The 17,858-nt window shown below is 57.6% G+C and overlaps 1 protein-coding gene across 1 annotated transcript; it reads right to left on the reverse strand.

Moving 5' to 3' along the window:
* Nucleotides 1-1,170: 1,170 nt before the first annotated feature.
* Nucleotides 1,171-13,086, reverse strand: LOC112107392 (D-3-phosphoglycerate dehydrogenase). Its single transcript, XM_024201084.3, has 12 exons — nucleotides 12,822-13,086; nucleotides 11,862-12,013; nucleotides 10,470-10,535; nucleotides 8,839-8,893; nucleotides 8,643-8,741; nucleotides 7,576-7,708; nucleotides 6,668-6,816; nucleotides 5,584-5,736; nucleotides 5,067-5,199; nucleotides 3,108-3,235; nucleotides 2,317-2,545; nucleotides 1,171-1,444 (listed from the first exon to the last, which is right to left on the reverse strand). Exons 1-12 carry the CDS (start codon nucleotides 12,957-12,959, stop codon nucleotides 1,290-1,292), a joined length of 1,590 nt encoding a protein of 529 aa, XP_024056852.2. The 5' UTR covers nucleotides 12,960-13,086; the 3' UTR covers nucleotides 1,171-1,289.
* Nucleotides 13,087-17,858: the final 4,772 nt, after the last annotated feature.

Here is a 17,858-nt window from a genome sequence, read left to right on the forward strand (position 1 = left end):
CCCTGAGATCAAATCTAGAATAGTTCAGCCCCAAAACATGAGCATTGCAAAAAGCACAAAGACATGCAAATAGAAACTGTTTCTATTAGAATCCTGTTACCTTAACTGGGGCTCTTGCTCCAGCTCAGGTTGTAATATGAACAAGCACTTCTAGCCAGCCTCACCTAGACTTCAAACAGGGCTCGGTTTTTAAATCTCAACCAGATCTCCAGCCAAACCACTTTTGAAGAAAACTGGCACAGGAGTCTGACTCACAGAGTGTCTGAACCAAACTATAGCTCAGCAATGGCATGGGCAGAGGTGTTGCAAAGGATGGCAGGTCAGTCCAGCAAAGCATCTGTTCCAGTTTTGGACTGGTGGCTGAATCCTTATCACTGGCTGACTGGTCCCTTTAAGAGGGCGTGGGGGTGGTGTCCAGTGCACCTGTGGCTGATTACCTTCTGTCCAATTGGGCTTAAGACAAGGAACTTGGTGTATACAGCAGCCAGCAGCAGAAAAGGAAGCTGCAGAGAGCAGAAGGCTGCAGGAATGTGTGTGACGTCAGACTCCAGCCAAGTAGGGGCCTGCCAAATGCAGGGAAGAACTAGGGTGCAGCTGGAAGGTTGGGAAGCCCCAGCACTGAGTAGTGGTGTGAATTCTATATAAACCAATTAGCCCCAGAGGGGAATGTATTAAGGGCTGAGGCCTGGAGTTTATGTAAGGAGCCCTGCAGAGGGTAAACTGAGGCAAGGCTGCTCTATAGTGATCCCAGGCCAGGAGGGGTCGCTTGGGAGGCAGCTGCCCCTTTTACAGTCCCACATCCAGGGGCTGGGGCCAAGGCTGGAGGTGTTCCTGGCCCCTCTCCTTTGGGTGTATCTGAGCAGCTGGAGAGGGGTTGGAGTCTGTGCTGCCACGGCAGAGCTGTAAGGTGCTGGCCTGTGCTGTGGGCATGCAGTGGTGCCAGCGCAACAGTGATCTTGCCAGGGGAACAGGAGTGAGCAAAGACCTTCTCCCCCCTGTGGGCAAACTCCTGCTTCATCCCAAACATACCCTGTGCCCTCTTCCCCCTCACCCCCGCCTGGGCCGCTGCGGGACACCGAACACAAGACACATGCACACGCTCTCCTCCCAAACGCTGTATTGACTGTGCTTGGATTTCCTAATGACAACCAACGCTGTGCCAAGCCCCCGCTGAGCCTGCTGGCTGGCAGTGCTGCCAGGGGAGAGGTTGCATGCTGGTCTTGAACCTGGCCTGGCTTTGGTGGGAGAACAGCTCTCCTGGGAAGCGGCTGCGAGCTCGCTGTAAAGGACTAGAGCGTGAGCTGGAAGACCTCTGTCACATGCTGCTCCACGTCACCGAGGGCCCCGACCGCTGAAGAGATTCCCAAGATGCTCCACTGTTCTCCCGCCACAGCATAGGAGCTGTGGTAGGACTGGAGCTGTACCCGAGCCTTCCCCAGCAGCCCTGCAGATGGGAACAGCACAGAGCACTCACGCTGTGCGCCTGCTGGGGTGAAGGGACCCAGCTGCAACACAGCCCTTGGCTCTGCCCTGCCTCGACTTAACACCCCATTGAACATCCCTGCGGCGACAGGACAAGGCTGAGAGCAGCAGTCTCTTGTGGCTATGAGGCTGGCAGCCCTTGGGCCTTCCCTCACAATCAATGGAAAACTCAGCCCGCCCTGTAGCCAGGCTGGTGCAGACAGGTCCTCTGGGCCACCAGGCCCATCGTTTGTCAAACCCGTTTCAGGGGCAGGGGATATTTAATGGCAAAGCAACACCCGGCCCCTGCCTTCCCCGTCACTCCCCCACCCCATGCTGCAACCGTTGCCTGCCAGAGGCATGTGGCCTCGTTACATCCATAGGATATCTTCTCACAACCCCTGACCCTCAGTTCCCCCCATGTTCCCCCCCCCCCCCCAATTCCCAAACAACTGCCGGGAACTCCCCTGCAATCCCCCCACTGCACCCTTTCCCCTGTATCTTGCCAACCGAGTGCCCTGGATGAGGAGCGCACGGTGGGGTCCAAGAGACCGGGAGCCCATCACTGGTGCAGGCGGATCACAGACCTGCAGCCCCCAACCTTCCCGCTTCTCAGGATTGAGGCTTTGTCTGAGCCAGGACTTCCTACTGGGGCACACCGCTCCCCCCCGGTAACTCCGACTGCTGCCTGGAGCCCTGCAGCCTCTTAACTCAGCCCTGCACAACGCTGGCCCCAGAGAAGCAGCAGCCAGAGTGGGACCTCAGTCCTCCCCTTGGTGAGGTGGGACATTCAGGGCCTAACTGTAACTCGTGGACTGGAGGTGGCACAGGCAGGCTGGGGGGCTCTTTCCTCACCGATCACTGCAGGCAGTGTGCTGGCGTTGGCAGCTTTGGCTCTGTAGAGCAGCAGGTGGCCGGTGAGAGGAACTGGCTGCTTGAAGTTGGCTCCGTTGAGCTCCTGCAGGATGGGGGTGCTGCCTTGGACCGAGCCCATTAGCCTGGAGGGGGTCCCCTGTAGGGTGACCTGCAGGAGGCTGTCACCGCTGTACAGCTCTGGCACTGCGTTGCTGTGAGTGGCCGTGACCTGAAGGGGAGATGACAGCTCAGCAGCCCCATGCCATAGCAATGGTACTTCTACCCCCCCCCCCCCCCCCCGGGGAGGTACAGCTATCCCCAGGGTACAGCTGTGAATCGACACACAGGGAGGCAAAGCGACTTGCCCATGGTCTCCCAGGGAGTCTGTGGCAGTGCAGGGAATTGAACCTGGGTCTCTGGAGCCCTAACTACTGGGCCATCCTTCCCCTCTCACACTCTGCGGGGGCTGCACACCAGAGAACACCCAGCTGGTGCTAGCCATGGGCGGGGGCTTGTCAGGGCCCCCTCTAGGGGTCCTACAGGGGAGACCATCCAGCAGATGCCAGGTATCCCTGCCTACGTGTAAGGGGTAGGGGGGGTGCCCTGCTAGTGCAGGGACAGGGAGTGTCTGCTGGGGGATGTGATGAAACAGAGCTGGGCTCTGGTGCTGGCAGACGGGCCAGTGGAGAGTTTGCCTCATGCCAGGCGGGCCCAGTGAAGTGACCCAGGGAGGGGACTCCATGTGCACTGACTCCTGGGTGTGTGACTGGGGTCCCAAGTGAGCCGCGTACCTTCAGCCCAGCCTCCTGGGCCAGCAGCAGCCCGTTCACCAGGTTCACATCCTTTTCTGCTGCTCCTTCTAGCAGGCCGGTAGCCACGGCAGGGCTCAGGTAACTCCCGGCCTTCTGCAAAGGCGCTCCTGGGGGTGCAGGGAGCCATGAGGGTTACACAGAGACATGCTAGCAGAGCCCCAGCCACTGTAGGTCTCCACCCCATGCCAGGCTCCTCCCACCGCTTCCTGCCAGAGGCCACATTTTAATACAAGGACTCTGCCGTTCCCCTCCCACTCCCATAGCCCAACCCTGCCCGTCACCATCACCTCCCATCATAGGCACCGACTCTGTGGGTGCTCCGGGGCTGGAGCACCCATGGGGAAAAATTGGTGGGTGCTCTGCACCCACCGGTAGCTCCCCGCCCAGCTCACCTCCACCTCCTCCCCTGAACACGCTGCGTGCCCGCTTTTTCTCCCTAGCTCCCAGCGCTTGCGGCACGGAACAGCTGTTTCGCGCAGCTGGGAGGGAGGGGGGGAAGAGGAGGGGCCTGGATGGGGATTTGGGGAAGGGGTCCAATGGGGCAGGGAGGGGCAGAGTTGGGGCGGGGACTTTGGGGAAGGGGTTGGAATGGGGGCAGGGCAGGGCCGGTGCCGGCGGGGAGGGGGCGCGAGCACCCACCGGCACCAGGGAAAGTTGGCACCTATGCCTCCCATCCCATCAGCTCCAGCAGCTGCTCCCCTGGAGAAGTGACAGGAACAGAGTAATGAATGTAAATGAGCAGCCAGCACCCTGGGTCCACCCGCTCCCACTGCCTCCCAGCTTGGAAGCCTCTGCTTCAGAGCTTTGGCCAACCTGGTTTTATAACTCCAGAGCAAGTGGGTGTCTGCCATTTCCCCTGGAGACTATTCCCCAACACCGCTTCCCCTTTCCTGCTGCAGTTCCCCCACCACACTGTGTGAAGTCAGGGCAGGCCCAGCTACCCCCCACCAAGCCCCACTCTGCTCCTCCCTAGAGCTGGTGGCCACTCGCAATTTCCATTTTGCGGGAAGTTTTGACATTTCTAAATTTATTTATTTAAATCTGACTGAAAAACAAATAAATGTTTTCAACATTTCCCGTGAAATGTGAATTTCAAACAGGTTTGGGAAGAGTGTTTGGGGCATGTGAAGTGTTTTGTTTGTGCACTGTTTCACGACATGACTTCCGAACCTCTTCCAGTTTTACTGGATGGGGTTTTTGATTGTTACGTTTGTACATCATTTCACAATGGGGCCATAGCAGTAGTGCATGATGTACAAATATAACAATCAAAAACCCCATCCAATAACATTCAAAGAGGTTTGAAGTTAGCAAACAAAATTTGGAAATGTTACAAAATGAAAAATTTTCCCCGTGTGAGAACTTCTTGAAAGTGATTTTTTTAAAAAAAATGTTTAATTTAGACAAAAATGGCATTTTTCCCATCAAACGAGTTGATGAAAGTTTCCAGCCAGCTCTCCTCTTCCCCCTCAAAGGGGAGACAGGGGGGTGAGCAGCTAGAATCTTGCTGGTTTGTCCCTGGCCTGGGCCGTTAGGGGATGTCTACACTGCATTGTAAAACCGACATTTTGAAGTGCAGACGCAGGTCAAGCCAGGAGGTCTGTGTAGTGCAGTATGGCCAGGTGAGACCTGGCTCCAGCAATTGTAAATGCAGTTTACAGTGCAGGGTGGACACTCAAGCATGGGCTTGGAAACGCCAAGCCCAGGACCACAATGCAGTGTAGACATACCTTCAATTGCCACATGCCCTGTCCTGCCTCCCCCAGGGCAGCCCTGGCACTGCACAGCACCGCACCCCCTCTCTGCAGCACTGCTGTGTCAGCACAGGGGCAGAGACACAGGGCCAGCATTCTGCCTGCCCAGCTCCTGGAGAGCACCAGTTGAGCCCCACCCCGTGCGAGGAGCTGGGTTCTCTGCCGCCCAGCCCTGCGAGCTCACCCAGTGTGGAGACCTGCACGCTTCCCTTCACTGGGCTGGCCAATGTCCGCAGCAGCACACCCAGGGCTTTAGCCAGGGCGATCCAGGGCTTGGTCTGAGGTTCCAAGGCGCTGCTGAGAGCCTGGCCGTTTACCTGGGGGCAGAGGGAGGAAGAGGAAAGGGGGCTGAATACATAGTGGGCTGATGGGCACTCGCTTTTTATCCAGAGATCTGCCAGCACTTTACAGAGGAGGGCAATAGCATTACCCCCATTGTACAGATGGGTAAAGTGAGGCACACAGCAGGGCTGTGACTTGCCCAAGGTCAGCCAGAGCCAGAAATTGAACCCAGGTCTCCTGAGTCCCAGTCCAGTGCTCTAGCAACTAGGCCACACACATTCTGAGTCCTGGAGCAGAGGCAGAACCTGAGGCAGCATGAGATGTTCAGTTGGCTGGGCTGTCTGCTCGTTGGGAGCTCTGCTGGGGCAGCGCCCATCCTCGCTCACAGCCTGCGTCCCGCCCCATGCCCCCTCACTCACCACGCCAGCCAGCGCCTTCCCCTGGGCCAGGTCCACAAACTGAAGGGCGATTTCTTTGCCACAGCGACTCTGTGCTTCCCGGGTGCTGGCGCCCAGGTGAGGGCAGCTGATCACATTGGGATGGTTCACCAGGGTGCGGTCCCGGGGTGGCTCCTGCAGACACAGCCTGTCCTGTTAGCCCGAGCCGCCCTCCGGGTGAGTGGCCCTGCCTGAAGGGGCATTGCAGCCAAGCATGGTGGAGACGTGGGCACAGCTCCTGGCCTGCAGGCTGGATGAGCAGCCGGGGCGGTGTTTCAGTCCCAACGGCTGATGCAGGTGGGGAGGGTGCAGCTGGCGCACAGCAGGGGCATAGCACCTGGCACGAGGGGGGGGTGTCCTGTGCCATTGGCCTGCACAGGGTGGGGGAGTCTTCAATCCCACGTGGAGGGCAGAATTAAGGGTGGTTTGGGAATGTTACAGAGTTTCCAACGGGTCATTTCTGAGGGCCTGGCAAGGCTGGGTCCCAGCTCCTCCCCAGAGCTGGGTGCAGATGAGCGGGGCGGGGGGGAGGGAGGGGCTGGCTCTGTGTGGTGGGGAATGACTGCCAGGGGGCAGGGAAGTGAGCGTCACAGCTGGGTAGGGGGAAGCAGAATCAGCCCAGGCCTACAGGCCTCGGGCTCAGGGCTACGACAGCGAGGGTGGCTGCTCACTCTGGGCTGGGACGTAATGTTCTCCAAGCAGCTAAACCCTGATATCAAACCCAGCAGCTGGCACAGGGCCCCGAGCCCTGGCAGAGTGGAGCCCACGGCCAGTGAACGAGCCAGGGCCCTGCACCCACTACCCTCAAGGAGCTACAAGAGCATTACATGGACCAGGAGTGACTCACCCTGGGCAGCAACGTGGGGAGAACAAGGAGCAGGCTCCTCTGTGCCTCCCAGGCAAGGCCCGAGGTCCTGCAGCTGGGATGGGCCCTCTGTTTCTGTGCCCACCCCCTTCCCAGGGCAGCAGGCCTTGGCTTGGGGCCAGGGCCCCCCCATCTGCTGTGGCAGTTCCAGGAGGGAACGTGCTCTGGGTCCCGCCTTCGCCCGGGGCTCCATTTACCTACCTCAATGAAGACGTCGAGGCCGGCCCCCCCACACTGGCCAGACTGCAATGCCCGGAGCAGTGCCCCCTCATCCACAATGCCCCCTCGGGCACAGTTCACCACCTGCACACCCCACCGGCACTTGGCAAAGGTGCTGTCATTCAGTAACCCTGGGGAGAGATAGCGGGGCGGGGGGAGGAGGGTAGAGCCTGCCAAGGAGCTAGCCAGCCTGGCCCTCCTCCCAGCGTGGGCTACCCTGGACCCTCCCCCACCCGGGAATCCCAATTAACTGTGTGCAGCTGGTCCCGGCTGGCAGCAGAGCACACACCTACTGGCCTGAGCCCTGGGGGGCGGGGAGGGGGGGCGAAGAGACACACACACCCTAGTCCAGACCAGAGGGAGGGCTCTAGGGGAGTGTCCCTTAGAGTCCTCTCTGCTGCGATCCCATCCCCTGCCTCAGCATCCCCCTGCCTCTGTCTCCCCTCACTGCTGGGGCGTGCTCTTTGGAGGGCCTAGCTGTGAGCCCGCAGTCAGCATGACAGGACCCCCCTTCACCCTGGCTGGGCTCCGCTATTGGCAGAAGGAGGATAGGAGCTTGTGCACTGGGCTGGCATGGCTCTGCCAACATGCCATCCTCCTGACTGCTGCCCCTGCCATTCCAGCCCTGCCCCCCCCCCCCCCAGCATGGCTCTGCCAATGCACCACCCCCCTGACTGCTGCCCCCCGGCACGGCTCTGCCAGCACGCCACCCCCCGACCACTGTTATCCAGATCTCCTGCTATGGGCCCCCCAGCTTGTCCTGCATGGGGCTGTATCTGACTCTCCCCCATGGCCTGTTTTCACCTCCAGCCCCCGGCCCTATTAATCCCACGGCCTCCAGAGGGGAGAGACAGGGGCTGCTGTGGCTGCTCTGGGCCCTGCTCCCCTACCTGTGGTGGAGGGCAGGAGCGGCGTGTGCACCGTGATGAAGTCGCACAGGGGCCAGATCTGCTCCAAGGGCAGCTGCTGCACTCCGAAGGCAGCCGAGTCCTCGGGTGTGATGATGGGATCGTACCCTATGGTCTAAGCACAGCCATAGCCACTCACACAACCTGAGCTGGCCTCCTCAGCTTTGGGTGACAGGCCCCCCAAGCCCTGGGGGAGGGGACCTTGGGCAGTAGGGGGCCCATCATGAGGGCTGTCCATGTCCTTCCCAAGGTGCAGCAGAGAAAAAGCCCAGTGGGCAAAAGGGCTGGGGGAGGGGCCACGGTAGGGCCCCCTGGGGGCGGGAGGGGGAAGAGCTACTGATGCACAGGGGGCAAGGGGCCACCATGACTTGGCACTCCTTACTGAGCAGACCCAGAGCCCTGTCCTGGCTGGCTGGGCTCTAGTCCTGCTTGGGCCACGGCTGCATCCTTGCTGGAGGCTGCCTTTGCTGCCCGAAGCGGCGCCCTCAAAGCCCCTTCGCTCTCGCCAGGAAATCCGCACGGCACCCAGGCACAGGGAGCTTCCCCCACAGTGTCAGCACCGTGCTCCCGGCCTTCCCATGGTACATTGCTGGCTAACAGGGTAAGTCTCTGTCTTCCCAGCTGCTCATGCCCCCTTGGCTGCACTGTGGGGTAGGAGTGCGAGGGGCAGAGTTAAGGGGAGCTTCGCCCATTGCCTTTCCTGGCTGGACACGGCTCCCTAGTCACACCAGTCTAAGGCACAAGAGACGCCCATGTCCCCAGAGAGGCTCCGGGCAGGTACAGACAGGGCAGCCCCCTCCTTAGAACCCCCAAGGGCTGCAGCTGCATGGAGAAGCAGATTAACCCTTTCTCCTCCATTCCCGTGGCTGGAGGGAGAATTAATCCCCTCCTCCCCACTCCCTGTGTGTACTGGGGGAGAAGCATGGGGCACATTAACCCTCGCTCCCCCCCCCCCCCCCCCCGGCACGACCTGCTCTGCGCCTCACCAACCCAACCGAGCCCCTGGGCAGTTTAACCCTTTCCCTTCCCTTCCCTGCTCCCTCCCTTACCTTCATCCCAAAGGCCTGCATCCTGATGGCCACTTCTCTCCCGATGCGGCCAAGGCCCAGGATGCCCAGGGTTTTCCCGTGAAGCTCCATTCCCATGAACTAGAGCAGAACACAGACAGGGCTGTGACTATTGGCTCCAAGGCAGCTCTGCCCCCCCACCCCCAGCACTGCCACGGAGATGGCACTGGACTCTTACCTTCTTGCGGTCCCACTTCCCCTCCTTCATCGAGGCGGCTGCTTGGGGGATTTGCCTGAAACACCAACAGCCTTGCGGTCGGCAGAGCCTGCAGCCCCTGGCTGAGCCACCCAGAGCCATCCCCACCCCACTGTGGGGTCAGTGCCCTGCAGAGCGTATGAGCGCCGGGGGCAGGGGAGTGCTTTGTGGGCGTCGGCATGCCCAGTGTCCATGCTCCGCAGGGCTACAGGGCTGTGGCTTTGTTCCCTCCCACCCAGTCCCAGCTGGTGTGTGGGAGTCACGGGCCGTGGAAGGAACTGGGCACATGGCTGGGCAGCTTGGAGTCGGGCCAGTGGCAGTGATGGTGAGCAGGGGACAGCCAGGTGCCAGGGCTCTAGGTAGGGGCTGGATCAATGGTGCCCTGGGGGGCTCTGTGCGGGAGGGGTAGGGGCAATGGCAGCAATGGGGGGGTGGGTGCCCTGGGGGTTCATGGAGGGGGGAGGACAGGTGCAGCGATGGGGTTGGGTGGGTGCAGTGATGAGGAGCAGGTGATGGTGGCTGCGTGACAGTGTGACCAAAGTGGGCAGTGCAGAGGGACTCGAAGCTGCCCGTCAGTGGTGGGGAGGGGCAGTGCCAGTGGGGCACAGGCAGGGTCTCGTGGCTCCCTGCTGGGTGAGGAGCTCAGAGCCACATGACAGGGGGGGGGGGGGGGGGGGGGGGGGGGGGGGGGGGGCAGTGGCTGCTGGATGTTTGGTGCTCTGTGCAGGGTGGCTGGCAGTGCCAGGGAGTGGGTGGGGGTCAGGTACCCGAGGCCCTGTGCTGGGGGCAGTGGGTTCGGAAGCTCTGTGCTGGCAGGGTGATGGGGAGACAGGGCTTATGTATCAGTGGAGGAGACGGGGAGATGGTGCCCTGGCTTTGTGCCTGGGGCAGGTCAGAGCTGGACGTCCAGGGCTCCGGGGCAGTGGTGGGGTGGGAGCTGGATGCCCAGGGCAGGGGAGATGGGGCCATGGGGAGGAGGCACATGCAGGGTAGGTGGGGCAGAGTGCAGATGAGCCGGTGCAGCATGTGTTTATGGAGGGGATGGTTTGATGGGATAACGTGATTTTAGTCAATAGGTCAATAACGTGCCATCGCTGGTAATTAGTAACAATGGTCAATGATGAGATATTAAAAGTTACTACAGAGAACTTTTTCCGGAGGGTCTGGCTGGAGAATCTTGCCCGCATGCTCGGGGTTCAGCTGATCGCCATATTTGGGGTCGGGAAGGAATTTTCCTCCAGGGTAGATTGGCAGAGGCCCTGGAGGTTTTTCGCCTTCCTCCGCAGCATGGGGCAGGGGTCGCTTGCTGGAGGATTCTCTGCGACTTGAAGTCTTTAAATCATGATTTGGGGACTTCAACAGCTGAGTCAAGGGAGAGAATTATTCCAGGAGTGGGTGGGTCAGCTTTTGTGGCCTGCATCATGCAGGAGGTCAGACTAGATGATCATAATGGTCCCTTCTGACCTTAAAGTCTATGAGTCTATGTGGCAGAGCACAGTGCACTGTGTGGGGGACTTGGGCTGTGGGCTATTCCTGAGATCCCCAAGCAGTGACGGGGCTGGGGGGTGCTGGCTGCCCAAACGCCCTCCCCGGGGGGGGGCAGACGTGCTCACCTGGCCAGGCTCAGGATCATCCCGCAGGTGAGCTCCGCTGCGCTCAGGCTGTTCCCGGTGGGCGTGCTGAGGGCAGAGCAGAGCACACTGGGGTTAGCACAGACATCGGGGACGGGGAGCCCTGATGGGCCCCATGGGGCAGGCCTGGGAGTGCTCCTTGCATTCTCTTTCCCAGGGCTTGGGAAAGCCGGGCTCCCCTCCCCAGGGGAGCATGGCCTCTGGCCACCAGTGACGCTGCTTGCGGACACTCAGCCTGCATGTGACTTGCCAACATTCCTAGCCATGATGGTTCTGAACTGGCTGCACTGACTATACTGTCACTCCATGGCAGGGGCCTCCGGGCACAGAACTCAACGCTTCGCTGGCTCCGTCTGCTGCTGTCACGTCAGCCTGCAACATCTAGCTGCTGTCACCAATCTCTTCCAGCCGTGCTGCCCCCCACTTTCTCCCTCCTGCTGAACAGCTGGGTTGGGTCAATTCTAACCCCCGCCACCCCCATGGTAGCTGTGTTTCCCCAACTGCATCTCATTCTGTTCCCGTGCCCCATTGCATATGCTCTGCAGCTGGGATCGGTTCTTGGGGGCCTGCACAACCTGTTCACATCAGGGGATCTGCCCTGGGGGACACTGCCCCCGCCCCCAAGTGGCCCATCAGAGCAAGCGGGGGCGGGGGGGCTGGAGCATGAGCTGAGTGAATAACCAATCTGTCGGTTTGGTGGCCAACATGAAAAACCCAAAAGAACAAAACATTTCATTTGACTCAAAAATGAATTCGTCATTTATTTTTCAAGGGTTTTTTTAACTTTTGCTTTTTAACCAAGTTCAGCTGGATTTCAGAAGTTGTTTCAAAACAGAAAGTCAAAAGGCTTCATTGCAAAAGTCAAAGTGAAACGTTTTCAAAGTTTCACTCAATTTCTGCCTGAATTGATTTCCTGAATTTGACCCAAAACTGCATTTTTCAGCAGAAAACTAAGTACAAAAAAATGTTATGCTGCTCTAGGTGGAACATCCAGGAGCGCCATCAGCTCCAGATGCGCTGCTAAACCTCTAGGACCCGACCCAGAGCCCTGTGCCCCCCACGAGCCCCCGCACTGTAAGAATCCCACAAGAACAGCTCAGAGAGAATGGGAATGGAACTGTGCCCATTTCAACTCCTGTCTATTCCCTGGAGCCTTTTCTAAGTAATGGAGTGGCAGGAGGGGTACCACATGCCCACACATCTGCAGGTGTGCACCCTAGATCTGCTCAGATGCTCCCCCCCACACCCATGCATACAAGTGCTGACCTCAGACCCTGTGCCCTGACCCTGCAGAAACTGGACGCATGCTGCCAGGGCCACCACAGCCATTGTGTGGGAAGAGGCAGCTCTGTCCTGGAATCAGACTGCTCTTACTTCATCACCAGGATGCCCTTCCTCGTAGCTGCCTCCACGTCCACATTGTCGACGCCGGTGCCCGCCCGCCCGATCACCTGCAGCTTCTCAGCGGCCTGGATGATGTCCGCGGTCACTTTGGTCGCTGAGCGGACAATGAGCCCATCGCAGTCCTGAAGGGGTGAGTGCCGGAGCGGATGGGATGAGGAGGCCAGAGCCCTTCCCCAGCTTCCATAAACACTGCTCCCCCCACCCCTTGGTGTGGGTCTTAAGGCCAGAAGGGCCCCTAGCCAGTCTGACCACAGTATAGCAGTCGTGGGAGCTGCCCCCAGGGTTCCAGCCCAGAGCCTGGGGTTTAGACAGAGACGCCCCAAGCCAGGTGCAAAGTGACAGAGACTCTACCCCCTCCCTGGGCGAAGTTCCAGCAATGGTTCCAGTCTGACTCTGCCCCCCCCGGGGGGGCTTTGCTACCCCAGGGGAAGAGACCCACCCATCCCAACAGGGGGGAGCCTTGGCTGTCCTGACTGTAGGAGCCCCTGTTCCTCCTGCCCCTAGTCACACCAAAGCCTCTGCTCTGCCCCGAGCTGGGGCCCTGCCTCTCTCCTGGAGCCCCTCTCCCCACCCATGCCAGCTGAGCATGCCTAGCACCCACCATAGGCACGGGAGCTGGGGGGCAGAGCTCCCCAGCAGAAGCTGGACCCGACCCCGTCCGTGCAGCCCTTGGCTGGACGATCGCCCCCGCTCCTGCCCGCGGCACCCCCCGGCCCAGGCCTCGAGTCCCCGCGCCGCGCAAACACCCGCGACTGTTGCATCAGGCGCGGGGCGGGGAGCGCTGCACGGAGCCCGAGCCAGACAGGACTCGGGGGGCCCTGTGCCGGGCATGGGCCGGCTGGCACCCGGGAAAAGCCCGCGCCCTCTACCCAGCCTGCACCCCACCGAGCAAGGCAGCTCCCCAGCAGCCCCCATCCCTGCTCCCCGCACCTGGATCTCCGCCAGCAGCTGCTCCCGGCTCAGGTTGGGCTTGTCCAGCGCCTGGATGCCGCCGGCCTGCAGCAGCTGCTTACAGCAGGGGTCCAGGTTGTCGCTGAGCAGCACCTTGCTCAGGGTGGCGAAGGCCATAGCGAGCGCAGCGGCTGCGGAGAGCTGCGACCAGCCAGACACTGGCGGCTGCACGTTTAGCAATTCGGGAGCTGCGTGTTCAGCTCAGCAGATCTCCCTAATCCCGGCTAGCCCCTCCCCGCTCCGCAGTACCCCCGCCCCTGCCTACCCCAGCTCAGCAGGCGGAGCTGCGCTCCCGGAGCGCAGAGCGGGACAGCGCTGCCCTGCAAGCAGCGGTCACATCATCCCGGCCCGGGCTGGGGACCAGGCGTTAGGGGACCTGTAAGAGCGCTCAGGAGCCCGCTGCCTGCCCTGCACCTGGGCTGGGACTTCCCTGCACAGCAGAGCCCAGACTCTGCCTCCTTAAATGGGGAGGGGCACGGCGCAGGAGGGGCCCTTCCCCTGGAGATGGTCTGCCCTATGGGGACAGCCTTCCCCTGCAGGCTAGGGGAGGAAGGGGGACCTGGCCAGCAGCTCAGCTCAGCTCCCCCAGGCCTCAGTTGGTCTGTCTGCAAAGTGGGGTTAATAAGGTCTCCCTCCCATGCAGGGGCCTACACATCCTGTGTCTGTAGAGAGAGCCTCCCATGGAAGGGCTGTGGGATCAGCACTATGGTAGGAGTGTTATTACTCTCAGTCTCACTGAAGGCTTCTGGGACTTGGTTCCTCTGGCTGAAAACCAGTCCCTGGAGGCTGCCAGGGTTCAGGTCCTGGCAGGATTTGGGCTTACGCAAAGCTCATTGGGGTGGGTGTGTAGCTTCACACTAGCCAACTCCTCCCCCTTCTAAGTGCAGCACACCCATCGCTTGCCCATTCTTGCAAAGTGAGTTGGAAAACCGCTCGGGAGATGGGAAAGCATCTGACAGTTGGCAACCAGGGCCAGATTCTGTCCTCAGTGACTCTGGGGTAAATCTGGAGTCACTCCACTGAGGTCACCAGTGTCCCTCCAGCGGTACGTGGGTGTAACTGAGATCAGGGTCCCTTTGGATTAGGAACCAGTGTTCCTCCCAATCACTTTTGCCGTGATATGAGGCAAAGCACACTGTTAAGAATTTCTATTTTGTGGCTGGACAGCCTTCTCTGCCTCTTGTCTTAAAAACGGAAGGGCCAGAGCAGATTGTCCAAAGCTCCATTTTCTCCTCCATGCCATGGAAGAGTCATCGTTCTTGGCTCCTGGCGCTTGTGACAAGGTCAAATGCTGTGAGAAGTAGGAACGTCAAGAAGGAATCCCCAGTAAAGGCGATTTGTCCATCATCTCTGCCATTGCACAGGAAACTCTTGTCTGGGACGGGTGAGTTGCACACAAAAAAACAACAACACCGCCTTCCAGATAAGAATCCACATGATTTGTCCCTCCCACCATTGACCACCACTGACCCATTTGTAAAATCAAGGCCAGTTCTGATATCTCCGATCATGAGCTTCCAATTGGGCAGGACATGCACGGTCCAACCTCCCCAGTTAGAAGTCCACATGACCTGCTAGTCACACCCAGCAACCACTCTGGAACAAATAAAGCCCCCTTTGATATCTACAGGTCGTGAGCTTCCCTATGGCCCATGCGGGGCTGGCCAGGAAGAAAGAGGGTTTTCAACAGACTGTTACACAGGAGCTCAGTTTAGTTGATCACAATGGTCCCTTCTGGCCTTGGAACCTATGAACAGACAGATAAGAACATTATTCATTAGGATTCAAATTTCTGTTTCTTTAACCGGACTGCAGCCAGTTACATGGTATATTTACATGTCGGGTCCAGTCCTGCTCCAGTGGAAACCAGTGTTAAAACACCCAGGCTCAGATCCTCAAAAGCATTGAAGTGCGTAATTCCCAGGAGGGTCTGGGCCCCACTGACTTCAGTGGGAGCAGATCCGGATCTCCAGGCCCTGATCCTGCAAGCACTGAGTGGGTCCCATTTGAAGTCAGTGGGCCCAGTCCTGTTCCAGTGGGATTGCTGACGTGTAAAGTTACTCACATGCACAAGGCATTTGCAGGATCAGAGCCTGTGGCTTGTTCACTGGGAAGTGACACTTTGGGAGTGGTGCGGGGGGAACATCTGTAGGTTATTGATGGCTTTTAAAGTGAGCTCAAATCTGCCTGCTGAATGGCTGCAATGTGGCTTTTTTACCCCATACAACTTCTAACAATCAGATCTGGATACAAATTGTAAAACCGTCACTGTGTGTCTTTTTTTTTAATGTATATTAATTGAAAGATATTTAGATGGGATGCTCTGTGTTACCGACGTGTGAATCTGATTTCAAGTTTCACACGATAATTGGTGTTTGTTTTAAAGCCCACAGCCACGCGAGTGAATCTTGGCTTTTGTGTTTCAAAAAAGTTGTTGGCCCTGCTGGTTGCAGAGAGAAGCTTGAAAATGTGATGCCAGAGGCTCAAATGTCAGAGGGCCAATATAGAAAGAACTCCAAATGGCTTTACTTTCAAATCTCATGGTTTTCTAAGCCAATCTCATGATTCTTTTGAGCCTGGCTCATGATTTATTGAATGTTTGGGGTTGGCAACTCTGCTGCCCCATTTCCTGGTCATAGGGTGAGGGGGGCGAGGGGTTCCTATACTGCTGTTGTCACCATTTATTTAGAGCAAACTGTGGCCCAGTTCCCATCCTCTGTTTTCTTGCCATCAGCAGCTTGTGCATCTGTGCAAAGAATTTGCAATCTAAGTTCGCATGCTGCTGCTAGGTACTCAGGGGCAACCCCTTGCCTCCAGTGGGGGTGTAGCTGTGTAACTGGGGGCAGGATTTGACGACAATGGGGTCACGTAGGTGGCCTGAGTTAACAATTCTGTCACTGATACAGGCCCTGTGAGGGGTCCTGTTTGCTCTCCCCAAGCTGTATAGGGCTGCAGGGCTGACAGGAGTGCAAAACAAGGCCAGCATTGCCAGATGCAGGCGCCTAAAGCTCAGCTCATGGGTATTTGGGCACCTGACCACGTGGATGGGATTCCAGAAATGCTGAGTGCCGCACTTTCTGCTGCTGTCACTGGCAGCCCCATGGGAGTTAGGCCACTAAGACAGGTGTCTGCACATGGACTGACGAGCTGGACTTTGGACTGTTGAGTTTAGCAATGCTGGCCTGTCTCGGACACTGGTGTAACAGCGCTGCCCTGGAATGGGCAGAGCTGCCGAGCAAAGGGCAGGGTAGAATGGGCCAGCCACCGTCCACTGATCCCCAGGAACTAACCTGCCCACTGAGCAGGGGTGCTGCGCACTGGAGGAGACAGCTTCCCAGGGCAAGCCCAGTAAATGTCTTGCTACCCTTTCAGCTCCGCCTTCCCTTCCCAGAAAATGTGTCTTTACAACTCCAATTGCAGAATCGGCCCGGTCTGTGCGTTGCTGACCAAAGCCCCTGTGAGATCCTACTGCTGTACTTGCCCTGCGCCCCCCTCCCTTCCCATGCTGTGCAACTACCTGCAAGCCTGGTGTGAGCTAGCCTTTAGTGCCTGCTAGAAAGTATGTAAAGGCAGGACCACGGCAGGGCTAGTCCTAAGGGGGTAATCCCTGGGTGCAGACTGACTTGCTTCCACAGCGGGGGGTAATTGTTGAGTCTCCCTGGCTGTTAGGTCAGCTTTGGATAAAGACTATTGCAGTGGCATTCTTCACCCGACTATGGAGTGGGGCTGGTGAGCTACACGTGTTGTTGAGCAATGCCTGGTAGTTTATACACTTGGGCCATGATGGCAGAGGCCAAACAGGTCCCCCTGTCAGATTGTCAATGTAGCAGCCACTCCCAGTGTCTAAATACATGGGGCCTGCCCCTGCTCCCTGTAAACTCAAGGGGGGTTTCTCTTGTGCAGGGCCGGCTCTAGGTTTTTTGCTGCCCCAAGCAAAAAAATTTTTGGCTGCCCCTCCGCCCCCCCAGCTCTGGGCTCTCTCTCCCCCTCCCCCCCCCCCACAACTGCACCCTCCTGCCGCCCCAGCCCTGGATCACTGGTAACTCGCTCCCAGGGCGGATCATTCAGCAGGAATTTTGGATGTGCACAGAACACAGACGGGATTGGTTCCCATATGGTTACAGAACTGCAGTAAAGTGGAGCAATTTTCAGCTTGTGTGACTGAAGGATATCTGGATGCATATTATAAGACTGTCCTACATAAATGAGGAAAAGTTGAGGTGCCTTTATTATTCTTTTGTTCCATTCTTTGTTTCTATGGGGAATTTGCCAATGCAATATTACTGTCTTCCTTTTAAACAACTAAAACTAAAAAACAAAAAAACAAACAAACAAAAAAAAAACAATAGGAGTACTTGTGGCACCTTAGAGACTAACAAATTTATTAGAGCATAAGCTTTCGTGGGCTACAACCCACTTCTTCGGATGCATATTGAGTGAAACATATCGAGGAGATATATATACACACATACAGAGAGCATGAACAGGTGGGAGTTGTCTTACCAACTCTGAGAGGCCAATTAAGTAAGAGAAAAAAAACAGTTGGTAAGACAACTCCCACCTGTTCATGCTCTCTGTATGTGTGTATATATATCTCCTCGATATGTTTCACTCAATATGCATCCGAAGAAGTGGGTTGTAGCCCACGAAAGCTTATGCTCTAATAAATTTGTTAGTCTCTAAGGTGCCACAAGTACTCCTGTTCTTTTTGCGGATACAGACTAACACGGCTGCTACTCTGAAAAAAAAACAATGGCTGTTGAAAATAGCAATTCCAATCCTAATAACCACTGGGAAGCATTTCTTGCTCAATTTATTCTACTTTTTCTACAGCAAGTTACAGTGGATCAGTATATTTGATTTGGGGGAAATGAAGTAACAGCTGCCCAAATTGAGCTTGAGCACTCCTGAATTTTGAGGGTGTTCAAATCTGGAAGGCAGGTGCTAGATTCCCTTTCTGAATATTAGCTAAATCTGGAAAAGAAAAGTCAATTTCTGCTTCCATGGCTCAGAAGT

This window comes from Terrapene carolina, unplaced genomic scaffold (assembly GCF_002925995.2).
Source record: "Terrapene carolina triunguis isolate 2854851 unplaced genomic scaffold, T_m_triunguis-2.0 Scaffold212, whole genome shotgun sequence".
NCBI classification, from domain to species: Eukaryota; Metazoa; Chordata; order Testudines; family Emydidae; genus Terrapene; species Terrapene triunguis.